At 51.5% G+C, this 15777-nt stretch overlaps 5 protein-coding genes across 5 annotated transcripts; 3 read left to right on the forward strand and 2 right to left on the reverse strand.

Moving 5' to 3' along the window:
- Positions 1-995: 995 nt before the first annotated feature.
- Positions 996-2647, forward strand: Aud_010364 (MFS transporter; the record flags this gene model as incomplete). Its single annotated transcript, XM_043295207.1, has 3 exons — positions 996-1284; positions 1346-2295; positions 2342-2647. The coding sequence occupies 3 exons, from the start codon at positions 996-998 to the stop codon at positions 2645-2647; spliced, it is 1545 nt and encodes a 514-aa protein (XP_043151142.1).
- A 554-nt stretch (positions 2648-3201) lies between these two features.
- Aud_010365 (uncharacterized protein) lies at positions 3202-7159 on the forward strand (the record flags this gene model as incomplete). The annotated part of the gene is made up of 5 exons (XM_043295208.1): positions 3202-3252; positions 3317-3894; positions 3957-4044; positions 5204-6775; positions 6836-7159. 5 exons carry the CDS (start codon positions 3202-3204, stop codon positions 7157-7159), a joined length of 2613 nt encoding a protein of 870 aa, XP_043151143.1.
- Positions 7160-7387: 228 nt separating this feature from the next.
- On the reverse strand, positions 7388-9085 carry Aud_010366 (uncharacterized protein; the record flags this gene model as incomplete). The annotated part of the gene is made up of 1 exon (XM_043295209.1): positions 7388-9085. One exon carries the CDS (start codon positions 9083-9085, stop codon positions 7388-7390), a length of 1698 nt encoding a protein of 565 aa, XP_043151144.1.
- A 797-nt stretch (positions 9086-9882) lies between these two features.
- Aud_010367 (neutral/alkaline ceramidase) lies at positions 9883-12255 on the reverse strand (the record flags this gene model as incomplete). The annotated part of the gene is made up of 2 exons (XM_043295210.1): positions 9883-11968; positions 12047-12255. The coding sequence occupies 2 exons, from the start codon at positions 12253-12255 to the stop codon at positions 9883-9885; spliced, it is 2295 nt and encodes a 764-aa protein (XP_043151145.1).
- A 2153-nt stretch (positions 12256-14408) lies between these two features.
- On the forward strand, positions 14409-15118 carry Aud_010368 (pre-mRNA-splicing factor SPF27 family protein; the record flags this gene model as incomplete). The annotated part of the gene is made up of 2 exons (XM_043295211.1): positions 14409-14445; positions 14505-15118. 2 exons carry the CDS (start codon positions 14409-14411, stop codon positions 15116-15118), a joined length of 651 nt encoding a protein of 216 aa, XP_043151146.1.
- Between the last annotated feature and the right edge of the window lie 659 nt (positions 15119-15777).

Consider the following 15777-nt stretch of genomic DNA (forward strand, 5'->3'; position numbering starts at 1 on the left):
CATTTCGTATCTTACAGATTCGACTCTAGTCCTAAGAGTATTTTTGAATGTGTACGGCGATCGGTTCAAAACGGATACGACGAGCTTTTTTGCGATGTATTTGGCCAATATTGAGTTGATCACGAGGGAATAGGGATGTTGCGTAGTGGTGTTTGTTCTGGCGAACATCTATGAGAATAATCTGTTTGTGATTGCATCTCCTTTTACGCTCTGTGTCCTTCATTCCGGACCCATGCAAGATCATCTGGTCTGATCTACCTCGTCCGAAGCCTAGGCAACCCGCGAAGTCTGCTGTCATTTACAGTCAAGTTATTAACGCGGCCAAGCAGCCTCAGGGGTAATATCCATATCCCGGTGTTGGTGCCTTGGGTGTATCAATACAGCGTCCGACAGCGGGCTAGACTTAGACTGTACATATCAGTACATGAAACCACCCAACTACCCATTTCTAATAGAGAACTGCACCTTATGACAGATCAGAATACGGTTTTGGGAGGACGTGATCATGGCCTGAGCGTCGCGGGTGGCTGGCTGCAGGCTGCGGCGTCTGCGGATCCTCCCGAATCCTTCCGTATACTCAGTTAAGCTAAAGATTATCGCTTTCACTAAAGAAAATATATATATAAACTTATTTGGTGGCTGCTGTCCAGTTTCAACCTCAGTAGACTAAATATTAGACTCGCACGAGCCTGCAAGCCTATGAGGAGATATAGGTGGGCTCGGCCGAGGGGATCCACTATTCACTGCTCCTCAGCCATATGGACTTTCTTGGTATTTGCCAAACTATCCTGTACTCTCTATATTGGCTCGGCCGATGTGGGTCTTCCCCGTACGGAGGTCCTTTTGTAAGAGGTATCCCCTAGAGTAAAGATATAGAAAACACAGGGAGAAAGTATGATCATGGTATATAGCGCTGACCCAAAACAACATGGCAAATATCAGGCTTCGCGGTAGCTGCATAAAGCGAGATCCCCAAGCTAAAGTGCGTGATAAACATGTCCGACAGTCACAGAAGCGCAACACCTCGATCAGTACCGGATTCGGAGAATATGGACTCACCGAGAAGCACGGAAAAAAGCGATCTTGATGACGATATCGGAATGGGGCAAGAGAGAAATGATCGAGATGGTTCCCGTCATGTTCCTCGAGGATTCCTATCTTTTCTGTGTCTTGTCCCAGCAATTGAAGACCCGCGACAATATCCTGCGGCACGCAAGTGGTTCTTAACGGCCATAGTGGCAGGGGGAGGATTGGTCGTGCCACTGAGCAGTGGTGTCTTGTTTCGTAGGTCTTGTCTAAGTGCTGCTGCTGCTGCTAACGGACTCATTATTAATATGAATGATAGCCTGCCTCATCATGATTGCTGAGGATCTTCATACAACTGTCTCTGTGGTGAACCTGTCTATTGCCTTTGGCTCTCTCTCTGTCGCTGTTACACCTCTCTGGTGGTCGTACCTGGCAGAACTCTATGGTCGTAGGCTAGTTTACCTGCTCTCCTTCTTCTTTCTTGGTCTTTTCAGCATCCTGGCAGCAATCAGCCCCAACATTGGCATGTTCGTCGCAATGCGCCTTCTCGGCGGTGCTGCTAGCGCATCCCTCCAGGCCGTCAGTGCTGGTACCATCTCTGATATGTTTGAAACACACGAACGAGGCAAAGCCATGGGCGTCTTCATGCTTGGCCCGATGCTTGGTCCCATGTTCGCTCCCATCATTGGCGGTGCCCTGGTCACCCGGTGGAGCTGGCGCAGTACGCAATGGTTCATGGTAATCTATGGGTGGGCTGTGTTCCTGATCATGGTGTTCTTCATGCCAGAGACAGCAACAAACCTTGAAGAGAACCAGCAGAATGAGCGGGCGAAGTCGACAAGACCTGCTAAGAGAGTTGTTAACTTCTTATTAAAACCCATTGAGGCGGCTACCTTGCTGCAGTACCCGCCCATCCTTATCACAGTGTATTATACCAGCATTGTTTTCGCAACATACTACCTCATCTGCGTCTCCATTGAAGACACCTTTGCCTTGCCGCCATACTCGTGGAGCTCCGTCATTGTCGGTCTTGCGTATATTCCTGGCGGCCTGGGTCTGCTATTTGGTGCGATCATTGGCGGTCGCTGGCAGGACTATATCATGAAACGGACGGCGCGGGAAGAGGGACGCTTCAACAACGATGGCAATCTCATACTACACCCAGTTGACCGCCTCGGCGAGAACTGCTTGCTGGCGGGTATCCTCTTCCCGGGGGCATTGCTGTGGTGGGGGTGGACGGCGGAAAAGCATGAATTCTGGGTGGTACCGGTATGTACGGCCTACATGTGTGATTGGCAAAACTAACAGCAGGCAGTTGATTGGCAACTTCTTCTACGGCTTCGCGGGAATGATCCTCACCAATGTGACCATGACAATGCTGACCGAGTTTACACCCAAGAGATCAACCATGGGCGTTGCAGTGAACAATCTGCTGCGTAACAGTTTGTCCTGTGTGAGTGCGGTGATCGCACAGCCTTTATTCGATGCCATCGGTACTGGCTGGTCCTTTACGGCAGCCTGTCTCTTCTGTCTACTCAGTGGAATACCTTTGATTCTTTTACGGATCAAGCGGGAGGAGTGGAGTGCGAGAATGAAGGTGGCTCTGGGAGATGCGCAGTAGTGGCATTCAAACGGCCGTAGGGAGCAACCTTGGCAAGGTCGCAGACTTTGTCAACAGCCACTACAAAATCTATAGCGGGATATCCGGAGCCTGGTACACTTATGCAGCAACGTGCAGGGGCGAATTTGTCCTTTAGTCCACTCCGTATGGCTCCAGAGGCCAGTCCGGCAATACAGAAAAGTGATGTACGCTGTCAATATTTCCAAACGCTCCACAAGAGTAAGAAGGATTTGGGGTAAGTCAGCAATCGTTCATCTTACCTCCTATTTCCCCTCCAGGATCCATTGAGAGATGTGGATATCAGAGTGAATAAGGAGGAATGATCAGTTTGGTATGAAAGAAAAAAAGAAAGAAGATTGAGTCGCGGGAAGAAATTTCTGGTTTTATAGCGTTGATACTACTGCTTATCGATAAGGACGGCTCTCTTGGCATGTTTTGGCATGTTTGAATGTGGCCGCCTGAATGATCATCACATTCACCCTTTCAACTATGAAAACAAAAACGAGATTGACATACTAGGGTGTTAATGTAGCTTTGCCTTGGCTAGGACCGAAATGAACAGGCTGTGGGATCCCAGCAAAGCTGCTTGGTTATATCCTTTGCGTGTACCTTTATCCTACTAATCTTGTTGCCTGTATATTCGCTGACCGCTTCATCAACGTCACATAGGGGATTTACTACTTTGCGTCGCACCGATTTCTTTGGCCGCTGTTTCGGGCGCGCTTGATACCTATCGTCCTGCTTTCTACCTTTATCTACTTCATCCTCTTTCTTTTCACATATCTGCCACAGGTTGCCTTTCTCGCCATCTTCCAAGGCGCCGGTGCTTGGGTCAATGGTGCGTTTCTCGTTCTTGGAGAAGGAGCGGCCATCGTAGCGCTACTGTTTGAAGCATTTTTTGTCGACGAGACCTTGGTGGACATCTTTGATGCTGTTCTTGTCAACGAGGGCCATGGCGAGCTCGTCTCCGCTTGTAGGGTCCTATATCCCCAGGGCGACGACGTTGTCAAGCGGCTAGGTAAACCAACCCAAAGCGCGGTGTATTCGCCATTTTCTCTGCGGCAGATCATCGAGTTTATCGTCTTGCTGCCCTTGAACTTCATCCCCGTCGCAGGCACACCGATGTTCTTGTTGTTGACCGGTTATCGCGCGGGGCCATTTCATCACTGGCGGTATTTCCAAATGCTAGATCTGTCGAAAAAACAAAGGAAGGAAAGCATCCGTCGACGGCAGCTTCAATACACTACGTATGTACCTCGTCTTGCGCATTGATCTATCCGGCCAAGCATTTTCTGATTTGCGGACACAGATTCGGAACAGTTGCTCTGCTTCTACAGCTGATTCCTGCCTTATCAATGTTCTTCCTCATGTCAACTGCGGCTGGGTCTGCCCTCTGGGTAAGAGACATTGAGGACAAACGTGATGCTTCACGAGGACGACAAGACGGCATGACTAACGAGTATCATGATGATGACAATATAATCTAAACCCTTCACCTGTTTGGCCTTATACCACTGGTTCAGCCGAGCTTACGATATGCCGTTAGTGACTTGCATTAATGAGGAGTTCTAAAATTGGACATCCAAGGACGGTCCTGTGAGTTTGATAGTTCTTCGTTCTGGCGAAGTCAAATCATAGATCTTTCAATATGAAACCGAGGTTTCGAATCCTCGTCCCCAGCTTCTGGTCGACTCTTCGGAGGTTCAGACCTGACGATATCGTCTTGTCTCCTCAGTAGTTTAGTTGAAAGTTTATTTGGACTTGACTTCAGGAAAGGGGATACGCGTCACGTGACATGCGCTGAGGTGAAACGGTAACACTCACGGTCTCCAGACCAGCGGCTCGACATTTGATAGACTTTTTGAATGTCTTTGCCCCTTTATAAGTACTTGCAAGCATTACTCGCCAAGCCTTGATCCGAGAAACTGAACAGTCGGTATCTAGTCTGTTTGCACTACTGAAGTGCCTCATTGTACAATACCGATATCGCCGCCACTTTCGGGTAGCTGTTTCATCACCTCCCCGAGTCTCGGGCTGCACTGTTGAACCAACTTCGAACTTTAGAAGGTAAACCCATGCCATCGCTTCTACGCGTGGATGGTTCTTGTCTTCATCTTTGATTATTTCATCCTCACTGTGCCATCTTTCACCTCTCGTCCGACAGTGACCCGTGTGGTGGGGTAGCTTTGTATTCTCTTTCGGGTTCCTCGGGCACTAGGTATAGGGGGATCTCGAGGCCATACCTTGAACGTCGTCATTGTCATTCGACAATTGTCGGTTCCCCGGATCATTGATCCTTTAGGAGCATCACCTCTCTTGCGGAGAAAGGATTCCGGGGATCTGTTGGCATCATAGCGGCTTTCATCAGGATTGAGTGCCTGAATCCCCGATGATTCCGGTCTGAGGCATGGAAATGGTAAGGAAATCACTCGGATGTGCCAATGGACAACAAAACCAGACTCCGAAAAGCATGTGATGCTTGTAGTATACGAAAGGTCAAGGAAAGTACTCCTCTTGCCGAGTTCAGATCTTTATAGATCTGATCTTAATAATTAGAACCGCCAGGCTAATCTTCGGCTAAAGTGTGATACAAGTGGACCACCCTGTCGGTCATGTGCAAGCCTGGACATCCCCTGTACCTATGACAGACCAAGCAGACGTCGTGGCCCTCCGAATCGCCATGCAGAGGCGCTGAAGAGACAGAGGCTAGGAACTTCACCAAGTGCTTCTACTACTGCAATCTCTCCCAGCCCGTCAGATTTTTCTCCGACGCTTCCACCAATATCCGCAGTCAACCAGAATCTCGCGTCCTCTTCAATTCCATCTTCGGTAGAATCCATTTGTTCTTTGCCCACAGCGCGGCTGTTGGTCGATGATTTCTTCACGTATATTCATCCATTGGTCCCCATCCCTCATGAGCCCTCATTCCGCGTCGCCTTTGAGCGACGGGAGGACACCACCAACCCGACATTCCTGGCCCTCTTGGCCTCGATGATCGGGAGCCTGGTGGCATCCTTCCCGAGGAGACCAAAGCTTCATCTCAAGACCGAGGCAGAGAAAGCGGCCTTTCCCCACTCCCTTGCCTTGGTCAAGCGCTGTCATGATGTTGCCGTGCAAGCTCGAGGTGTCGGGTACCTCGATCGGAGCGCCACAGTCTATGACGCTGCCATAAGCTACTTCCTGTGTCTCTGCTCGGCATACGTCTACAACATTCGGCGATGTCGGGTCTACCTTGCCGAGTGCCGCACGATGTTGCATGTGTACGATCTCTGCCGGCAGTCGACCATACAGTCGTCCTTGGGGCCAACAAGCCCGATTTCTTCTTCGTCGGGCATATCACAGGATCGGCTCAGTGGTCCAGCTGAGCGCCCAGTGGACCTGATCGAGCAGGAGCTCGCGCGGCGTCTGTTCTATGTGACGCTCGCCGGCTACCGATCAATACAGCAGATAGGCTCCTCTGACACCCCCCTCTATCTTCCTCCAGAGACGCCGACGGACCGCTACCCACCATTACCCCTTGAAGTGGACGACGAGTTTATTTTCAGAACGCATGTCGAACCTCAGCCAGCCAACCGAGTTTCGCAGCTGGTGGGTTTCAACGCCAACGTCCGGGTCTATAACTCGTACAACTCCCTGTCCGCTTGGGAGGTTGCGTTCGGCAGCGGGCAAATCGTTGACTGGGAGCGGCAACGGTCTCTGCTATTCGAATGTTTGCAGAATTCCAAAGCGGCTTTGGCCAATGTGCCACCGGAGCTATCACTCCACCCTCGCCGGGACGATTCCGCGGACGCGGCTGAGGACCTCTGGATGCGCGAGCGTCGCCATATCCAGTACGAGATCCAGAAGGCCAATATCTACGTGAGCCAACTAGCCACCAGGTCCTACTTGGCGGAGAAGTACTGGAGTCTCTACGCCACTTGGAAGATGTATCACCGACCCTCCGAAGAGGGAGGACCCGGAACTCCAGTGAAAGTGGAGGGCAATACGCACAAGGGGATCGATGATGCTGCTCAGAGCGACTACATTGGAATGGCCATGGCAGAAGAACGCCGTCTCGTCGTTCGAGATCTGTTTGTCTTGCTACGGTCGGTCAACGAGGTCAATATGGAGCCCAACGGTGGCAGCTTTGTATGTATCTACCCTTTCCCCCCCTCTCCCTTCGTTGAAACATCCCTAACCGTCCGTCAGACCGGTAAAGTCCGCCAAGTCGCGTCAACCTTGCTCAACCTCCCCCACTCACGGACCGAGACGACCACCTTTACACCCTCCACGCCCGGCCCCAACCCCATCACCCTTGCCGAGGCAGAATCCTATTTACACGCCTTCATCGACACCCTCATCCGATTGGAGGGACTCGCGGCGCCCACACCGGGCGCGGCCGGGACAAGTCCCAACGCCAACGGACGTAGAATGAGTTATTTGAGCGACCGGGAACAAGACGAGGAGGAGCTGCGCCAGTGGGCGAGTCTGAGGGACTGCCAGGCGAAATTCAGCATGTTGACTGACCTTTGATTATCGCATCCGTATCGGTTAATCTAGACTAGGGTTGTTCCGGTGTTCAGGGCGGATCTACTGTGCATAACGGGATGCAAAGGAATTATTCAAATGGTCAAATTTTGTAACTACGTCTAGGGAAATAAAATTATAATTTATGATACAGTGTACAGTGCATCCGCCTCTAAAACTCAAGCTTCCTGACACATCTAACACATTGCCAAAGCCAAAAGAATTAGCCGGCTATTATCCCCGCAAAGTGACAGTCTCCCTCTCAGTCTCAGTCTCCCTCTCAGTCTCAGTCTCCCTCTCAGTCTCAGTCTCCGTCACAGTCTGAGTTACAGTCTCTCTCTCCGTTTTAGTCACGGTCTCGGTCTCGGTCGTGGTGGTGGTCACAGTCATCACCCCCGGCGTAACAGGCACAATGGACAAGTGGACATCCCCCGGATCTCTGAAGGGGGCAGTAGCTGCAGCCGTAGGCGTAGGTGTGGCCGTAGAGCCCAATCCCGGCTCCGTCCCCACAGCACTAGCAGCTGGAGCTGGCGGTTCAGCCGCAGGAGCGCTGGAAGCAAATACGACCACGCTCTTGGTTATGGTTGCTGTCGCGTGGATTGTGGTTATCTCCTCTGTTCCGTTAGGGCTAGTGCCTGTGCCGGATGCAGGGGTGCTTGGTGGATCTGCGTTTGCGTTTGCGACTGGGTCTGGCTGCCTTGTCGTTGTCGTTGCCGTGGTGGTAGATTCTGCGCCCGGTGTAACCAGGACAATTACTGGTGTGAGGACGGGTGTGACGTAACTGTCGGCGCTGGCGGTAGCACTAGCGATCTGAAGCTGACTGCTTGTGATTCCTCCGTTGAATGGGGATGGGGCTGGAGTTGTAGAGTTGAGGGTTGGAGGTATGCTTGAACTTTCGGCTGTACTTGTGCTCTGTGTCGTGGTGAGTGTGGAGTATGCGCTGGATGTGCTACGGATCTGGCCTGCTGGCTCTGCGGGTTTAGTGTTTGGTAGAGAGGATGCAGATGCTGTTGAAGAGGAAGAAGAGGTGGTTGTATCTGTCTCGGGTTGCGGTCCTACCACGCTGGCAGTCAGACTGGGCATCGTGGTCTCGGTCACCGTTGGCGTGGAAGGAGTCTCCGGCAGACCCGTTGCAAAGAAAGCCGTTGAAGGAGATGAGCTGGTCGTCCGGACATCAGGCAACGGTCCAACGACACCAACGGTCAGACTGGATGTTGTGCTGGGTATGCTAGGTGGGGCCGAACTTGGTGAAATGATAACGACCGAAATGGGTGTAACTGTAGAAAGCTCAGGTGAAGATCCTGCCGTCGGACTGTGCTTGATAACAGGGATCGAGGTGGAGGTTGTAGACTTCGACACACTCGGAGTTGACACAGAGTGTGACGTCGAATGAGAGTGAGAGGTGGCCGGTATGACAGCCTCAGATGTCTCCGATGAGGGTAAAGTAGCTTCTGCGGACGATGGAGCGATCGCAGACGAATGCTTTTCCCCTGCAGATGTGGAAGATCCAAGTATCTCGGTAGAGCTAGACATACCACTATCCACCGTTGGACGAGAACTTTCCGCTGTAGACGAAGGCAAAGTAACCTCTGCAGATACCAACGGAGTAACTGCCCCCGAATGCCCTTCTGCCGGAAGCATTGATGATCCAGGAATCTCAGTAGAGGTATACGAAGCCTGTGGCATCGCCGCCTGAGTACCGTCCGCCGTCATGGAAGGCGTAATGGGAACAATATCCAAACCACCATTCGCTTCATCTGAAGCCGTCGGTACATGCACACCAACTGCCGGCGGGCTGGGGTATGCTGTAGGTCCAGGGCTAGGGCTGTTTTGTTCCAGATCTCGAATCTTGGGTGTAAACTGGGCGATCGGGCCAGCCGAGCACGTTATGGCGAAAAGAGCGAGCATGATGTTGAGGCGGACTAATTGCATTTCGACGGTATTAAAGTATGAGGATTTGGAATTTCGATGACAACTGCTGTCAACTAAAGAAAGTGTGCTTGATAAATAATGAGAAGACCGAAAGAGTGGATGGACATTCGTGCGAGGAACGTCGACTCGTACTAATTGAGCATTATGGTGGGTAGGAGGAGACAAAAAGAAGGAGAGTAAAGAAAGCGATAGACAATTAGTAGAATGATAGACTAAGTCAAGGAACAATCTCTTGCAGACAATGGAGGTTATAAGAGCATTGAAGCTTTCACGGTAGGAGCCCTTATGTTAGGCTGCAGAAAGCTCGCGTCTGGCATGACTAGGGACAGACGATCCAGGCCTGAAGAATACACGGCTAGATGCATTATTGTGGATCTTGTTGATTGTCTCAAAGCTCGATGTCAAAGAGAGATGGTTGGTAGTCGAGACGAGGTTGGATGGCGCGCGACAAAGAAGCGCTTGGAGGTGTTGCACCAACCGCCGACCCTGAGAGGCTGCAGCGCACCATTGGCAATGGTGACTCAGCTGGATCTCTTTAAATAGACGAGATTATTTAAAGATCTTTGATCTGTCCATTGAAATAAAGAGAAAGTAGTTTCTTTGAGGATCTATGTATCGCTGTCTTGAAGTCTAAATTTGTAGGAGATGAAAGGCATTTGATACTTATTGGAGAGAGGATTGCCAGTCTGGCCTATTAATAACCTCGACGACTTGATGACTATCATAGACTCATGTTCATAGCTCTTACCTAACGATAAAGCTAATGATTCATCTTTCACAAGTGTCATAAAACAGGATCAGCCCAAAGTCACCGTGAATGGCTTGCCAATGCCCTCAAAAGACTTGATCTGGCCCTGGACATTCTTTGCATCGCCATAATAGTGGAAGCGATACGTTCCAGCCTGGAGCGGCTTTGGGTTGCCCACATTGTAGTAGTCATCCTCAATCTGCCATTCGAGGGTCACCTCACTGTATCCCAGGATAGTATTGGTCCGTTTCCAATGGTAGAGCAGGTTCCAGTCATTGTCAGTACGCACGACTTCCCACGTGCCTGAGCCCGGATTCTGCCACTCGACGGCTGCGAAAGTAGATCCCTGACGCAGGTTGTTTCGCGGATTGGCTCCGACGAATGTCGTGTTTACGGTCTCGCCTGGCTTGTACGTGGTCTTGGCTACCGAGGCGACCACGTCACCAAATGATTTTCCAATGGGAGCATTGTCGTATACGACACCCGGGATGAAGCTCAGTGACCTGTCGGTGTTGATGGGCGGCTCCAATCCTGTGGGCATCTCCGGTAAACTGGCAGGGTTGGGCGAATCGCCTAGATAAGGGAGGTAGCTGAGGGTCAGATTGATGTACGCCGCGAGCGTGTGCGGCCCGTAGAGGGTGGAGGCCCCCTCGTAGCGTTGCCTACTATACTCTTCCTCTGTAACGACGTAATGAGCGTAGCTGTTTGAAGGAGCCCCCAAAACGACCAAGGGACTGTCAATGGACAGAAGCTTTTTGGCTGACTTTGCAATTGCCTCTTTCCAACGCCGTCCAGACATGGTTGTAGCCTCACTCGTAGAGATGATGAGGAATAGCTGACCTACGCGGAGAACCTGGATGTCCACAGTATTCGGCTCCCATGCATACGGCTCCGTGTTGGCTCCCACGTCCAGGAGGATATTCTTGGGTGCCTGGCACGCCTTTTGTTCTGCCGATGGCTGATGAACAAACGCTCGAGCGACGTACCACAGCGGGTTGGACTCTGCAGGTCCAGAGCTATTCTGTGTGAAATCGAACAGGCCAGGCCCGTCAGTCGTACCGGCGGCGAAAGAGAAGCCCAGTGCCGCCGAGCATGTCGTCAGCATACTAGAATTGAACGGCGACTGAAATGTATAGCCAGCAAGATCGCGGTAAGCGTGAAAGGAGCGAACATTAGAGCTTCCAGTGATCAGAGTATTACTCGCATCCATCTGGCTATACAACTTCTTGGCCGCGGCGTACTGAAGCCGTCCGATCTCGAAACAGCTCTTCGCACCGTTGTCCTTTTCACGGAAGAAGGGCCCACGACCATGGCAGTCCTCGGTCTTGCCACCACAGGTGCTGTCGCTGTAGCGGCACATCTGCCCAGATCCATCCTCACACCATGCGCCCAGCACATTCGGGCTCGTATCGCCAACGTTGGATTGAGAGAATCCGGCGACGAAGTCGTCGGCGAAATTCGCATCGTTCTGGACGCTCCGCTCAAAGAGCCAGGCAGCGACGCCTTTGTTATCACCTGTAGTGAGAGTGTTATTGTTGTAGAGAGAGGTGCCGTGCACTGGGAAGAAGGTCAGAATGGCAGTGGTCTTGTTGTCCGACTCCCTGTCGAATCGCAAGAGGGTCATCGTTTTGTCTACGTTGGCCGAGTAGCGTGCTTTCTCTTCCTCCGGGTTGGCGTCGTATGAATAAGGGCTTCGGTTGATATTTGCATTCTGGATATCGATAGAGCCGAAGCGCAAGCGACCGGGGGCCAAGCTTTCATGAGCGCGTTTGATGGAGAGGACCACGCCGTCAACGATAGCCTGGTAGCTTTGCTTATCGAACCCCTTGCTAGGGATCTGCGGAAGTAGATAGTTGTTCCAGGCCCCAGGACCTGAATGAGAGTGCGTCCCAGTCAACGCGACATTGCGCTCGCCGTAGCGCGCATAATCACCACCCAGACCCGCGAGCGCCTGGAGGACTCCATGTCGCACGGCAGTGTCACCCGTCACAGCGTCGATGACGATGTAGATAAAGGTGTCGTCCGGCTGTTTTGGGTTTGCAAAGATGAAGGAACGGGAATAAATTCTCTGTCGCAGACCTGTGCCAATCTGATCCAGCATAGCATATCCGCTGAGGGCTACCTCCACCACCGGGCTATCACCGTAGAGTCAGCGGGTTGTCCATCCACAACGAAGAATTATAGCATGGAGCAAAATATATAATTATCAGTACCCAGTGATGTCTGCCTTTCCAGCCCCCAGCAGAAAAACACTATCATCGGAGACCTTGTCTGCCGCCCTGTGTTCCCATCTGGATCCCTTGCCAACAAAGTTGAAGCTGGGTGATGGATTGTACGTCTGCACAATAGACAGCAGCTGCAACAGTACAAGAGCCGTCACTACCGTCCCGGCCAAGGCCACTCCGAGTCTGAAGTTCGCCATGTTTGCAGACGAAACTGTGCGGGCAGTCCAAGCTCGTGGTATGCGGGTTGTGATGGTGATGACATCAGAAATGTAGGTTTCCGCTTGTTGCTTTTTCCGCGGGAGTCGCGGTCTTCTTATCGATCGAATCGCATTGTTATCTCCAAATGGCCAGGCTGACAGTGTTCAAGCGAGGTCCACATAGGAACAGGAAATGACCCTCGTACAGCAAGTCAGCGCATGACCAGCAGATCAACAAGAATGCAGCAGAGGGTAGCATCGCTTGTGGCCGCCATCACGCTGCCCTCTGTCGCCGTTATACTTGATTGGGTACCTGGTCGTACATTCCCCGCTTCATCAAAATAATACCGCGAGATCTGCAGAAGCCGGCATTTATTGGTGGTGATGCGCTGGTATCGTGATGAGTATTTATTAGTGGGTCATTTATGGTTGATGGAAAATCATATGGGGCCCTGTGGAGGTTTGTCACGATGTTCGTCAGACGGAGATACTTCCATTTCAGGCTATCAGTAAATTCCGTCTGCATCCTTAGTTTCTAAGCTTCTAGGCTTGGTTCTTCTATTAGTTCTCTAGGGATATTGCATACTTCTTTAGGACAGTCACCAAGCTCCGAACCAGATCGCATGTGATGCTATAACAGGGCCGTTACCAACGAAGAAAGTGAGCAGTATGCACTCTCGGTCGCTTATGTACCTCCCTGGCAAACTCCAAACGACCTCTGCTACATATGCTACAGCAAGAGATCTCCTAGCAAGATGCTCTGTTTCTCAGGCATCCAGCGTCCAAGCAGCCTTACCCTTTTAGCAGTCCACCATGCAACAGCTAAGCTCGCGTTATTTTCTGCAGTCAACCAACCGGGGTTGGTAGTGCAGCGGCAGAACGCCTGCAGAAGTTGTCGATTCACACGTCTGAATCACAACTTCTGCACGTCAGTATTTTGCACTCCTGCACCCCGGCTCAAGAGCGCCTTTGCTCGTTCTCCTGTCAATTAGTTCGACGAAAAGAGCATGAGGCGGGTCAGATAACAGTCCGTCTTCGTCTCCACCCATTTAATCCCATGAAGATGCGAGAGGGAGACTGGGCGAGTTGGGGACGCAGTCAATGCGACTCCGTCCGCAAGCCGTTTTTCTTCTCGGAGTTCATTTCCCTGCTTTTTTCTTCTGGTGCATTGCAACTAGCTCTTTTTTTCTTCAAATATGTTGACACCGGTGCCCTAGCGGTCCTTAAAACTAGGTCATAGCAGTCACGGCCTGGCGAGAACTGCCATCAGTTTACTGTCTTGTAACTTGTTGACCCATCCGCGGCACGTTGTGAATGTCGTTAGTTCTCGAAGCACTATAGTATTAGCCAGCAAGCTATCCATAGTCCAGCTAGCACAAAGCTGACCGTGATCAACAACGTAGTAATGAATATTGCGGGGTATGATCCTAGACCGCAACGAGACAACCACCTCAATGACTCGAATAACGGTTGGTTGCGCTCAGACAACACCAACGCAGATAATGAAGCGCATTGGCAGCATCCCATATCACCTCACGTCCAAGCTGACATTCAGCCTATCCTCTGAGAGTGAGCTGTGCTTTCATTGGTAGTTTTCGCTAACCAGGAATGATAAGCCTCGGATCTTCTCAGGTATCTCAGATATTGCACTTATGCACTGGATGTCCTGCTGACTTGGCTTAATATAACTTCCAGAGATAGGCACTCAACATGATGTCATTCAATCTAACCTGCAGATACTACCATGCCCTGCAGAACCAAGATAGTTGTTTCAGCCACGTGCATAGGTGACCTTGATTTCGGCCTTGCAAGGTGAGAACCGATCGACAATATGCCTCGATCTCGGACGGACCTCCGAATTTCAAGACATATACTGATTTGCAAAACAGGTAACATGGCCAGTGATATTTTCACTCTGTCAGAGAGGTAACTGAACTCTCCAAGACATCCTTCACCTACGACGAGATGTAGGGAAACACTCCAGCCAATGGAATATAAATCCGCTGACTAAGCATTCCCTCACCGCCCAAGACAGTAGCGAAAATGACGGCTTCCGTGTCTGGTTGCAGGTGATTGAGAGCACTCCTCAGGATAATATCACCAGGCATTCTTCAACAGAAAACTGAAACATTAATCGCTGTGTTTCCAGCAAAATGACACTCATTAACGAATCCCACGACTCCCTTCCCTGTAAGTCTTCACAGTCTACCACACGACTTTCCGGCCACAACTCCTAACCTCCTGACCAGACATCGACGCTGAGCCATCTGCTCAAGCACGCGCAGCTGCACAGCAACTCGTCGCAGCGGAATTACCTCCCGATCATGCCTCGGGTCTTCATCCCGCCATCCCCGAGCTCCCCGAACCGCGTTTCTCCCCTCTTATACAGCAGGAGATCGACCGCAAGGCCGCCGGGCTGCCCTTAACCGGCGGAATCGACCTGTCACGCTACGAGGCACCGGAGCCGCCTGCGCGCTCGACGGATGGAGAAGCACCTGATCTGGATGCATGGCGCCGCACCCTGCAGAGAGCATACACGGCCAGCTCCCATCTCTCCATGCGACACGAGAATCTGGCGCTCCTGGAGGAGTACGGGAAGAACGCGTGGCTAATTGGCAACTCCCAGCTGGAAGATATTCTCCGGGGTCTGGAGAAGGAGCTGGCCGAGACCAAAGAGGCGGCGGAGGCGGTGAACAAGCAGAGGAAGCTTGCCCAGGAGGCCAGCCAGGGCGAGCTAGTGAGTTTGGAGGAGACTTGGAAGCGGGGCGTCAGTGCCATCCTTGACGTGGAACTGGCCTCGGAGGGACTGCGGTTGCAGATTTTGGAGCAGAAACGTCGACTTGCTCAGCAGCAGGCACGGTAGAGATCGACTCGCACAAACGATATTGTGGTACAAGTGGATTTCCACTTGGGTCTCTCTGTTTATGACTGAATTGGAGGCGGTACAATAAAAAGTCTGCCTAAGCATGGCTTCTCCGTCTAACGTGCCTCTCCTTACTATGGCCGTTTCGCATTCAGCAAATACCTTCAGCCGTCGCGTTGCATCGGCTCACGAGACGAACACACCAAGCCCGCATAGTGGCCTGCAGTAAGCCCTGACAGGCACCAGCCGGTGCCGAAATCGCTTGGTGAAAAAAAGCCAGCCACTTTGTTGCAACCAGGACTGTCAAGTTGATTGGCACTGCTTAGAGCATTTACGGCAGGAGTGGCGCAATCCCTTGAATGCTACGGGTGTTGCAAACTCGGTGACAAAGCAGCGAGTTGTGGGTGCTGTCTACATTGAGGCTTAGTGGAAGACAGCCTGGAGAAACTGTCAATCTGCCATCCGGCGGCGGGGGCTGAGGACATTCTCATACACTTTGGCTTCCCTGAATTAGAGTCGAGGTCCTGACAAGGTTTTTGATGGCAATGGCAATTCATATAGACGTCCGTCGAAACGAGGTTATAATGTGCTATTCAGAGATTTGCAACAACTTAGAAGTAGCCAGCACGTAAGCAATGCAAAGCAAATTGTACCACATC

Source organism: Aspergillus udagawae (genome assembly GCF_001078395.1).
Source record: "Aspergillus udagawae IFM 46973 DNA, scaffold_9, whole genome shotgun sequence".
Classification (NCBI taxonomy): domain Eukaryota; kingdom Fungi; phylum Ascomycota; class Eurotiomycetes; order Eurotiales; family Aspergillaceae; genus Aspergillus; species Aspergillus udagawae.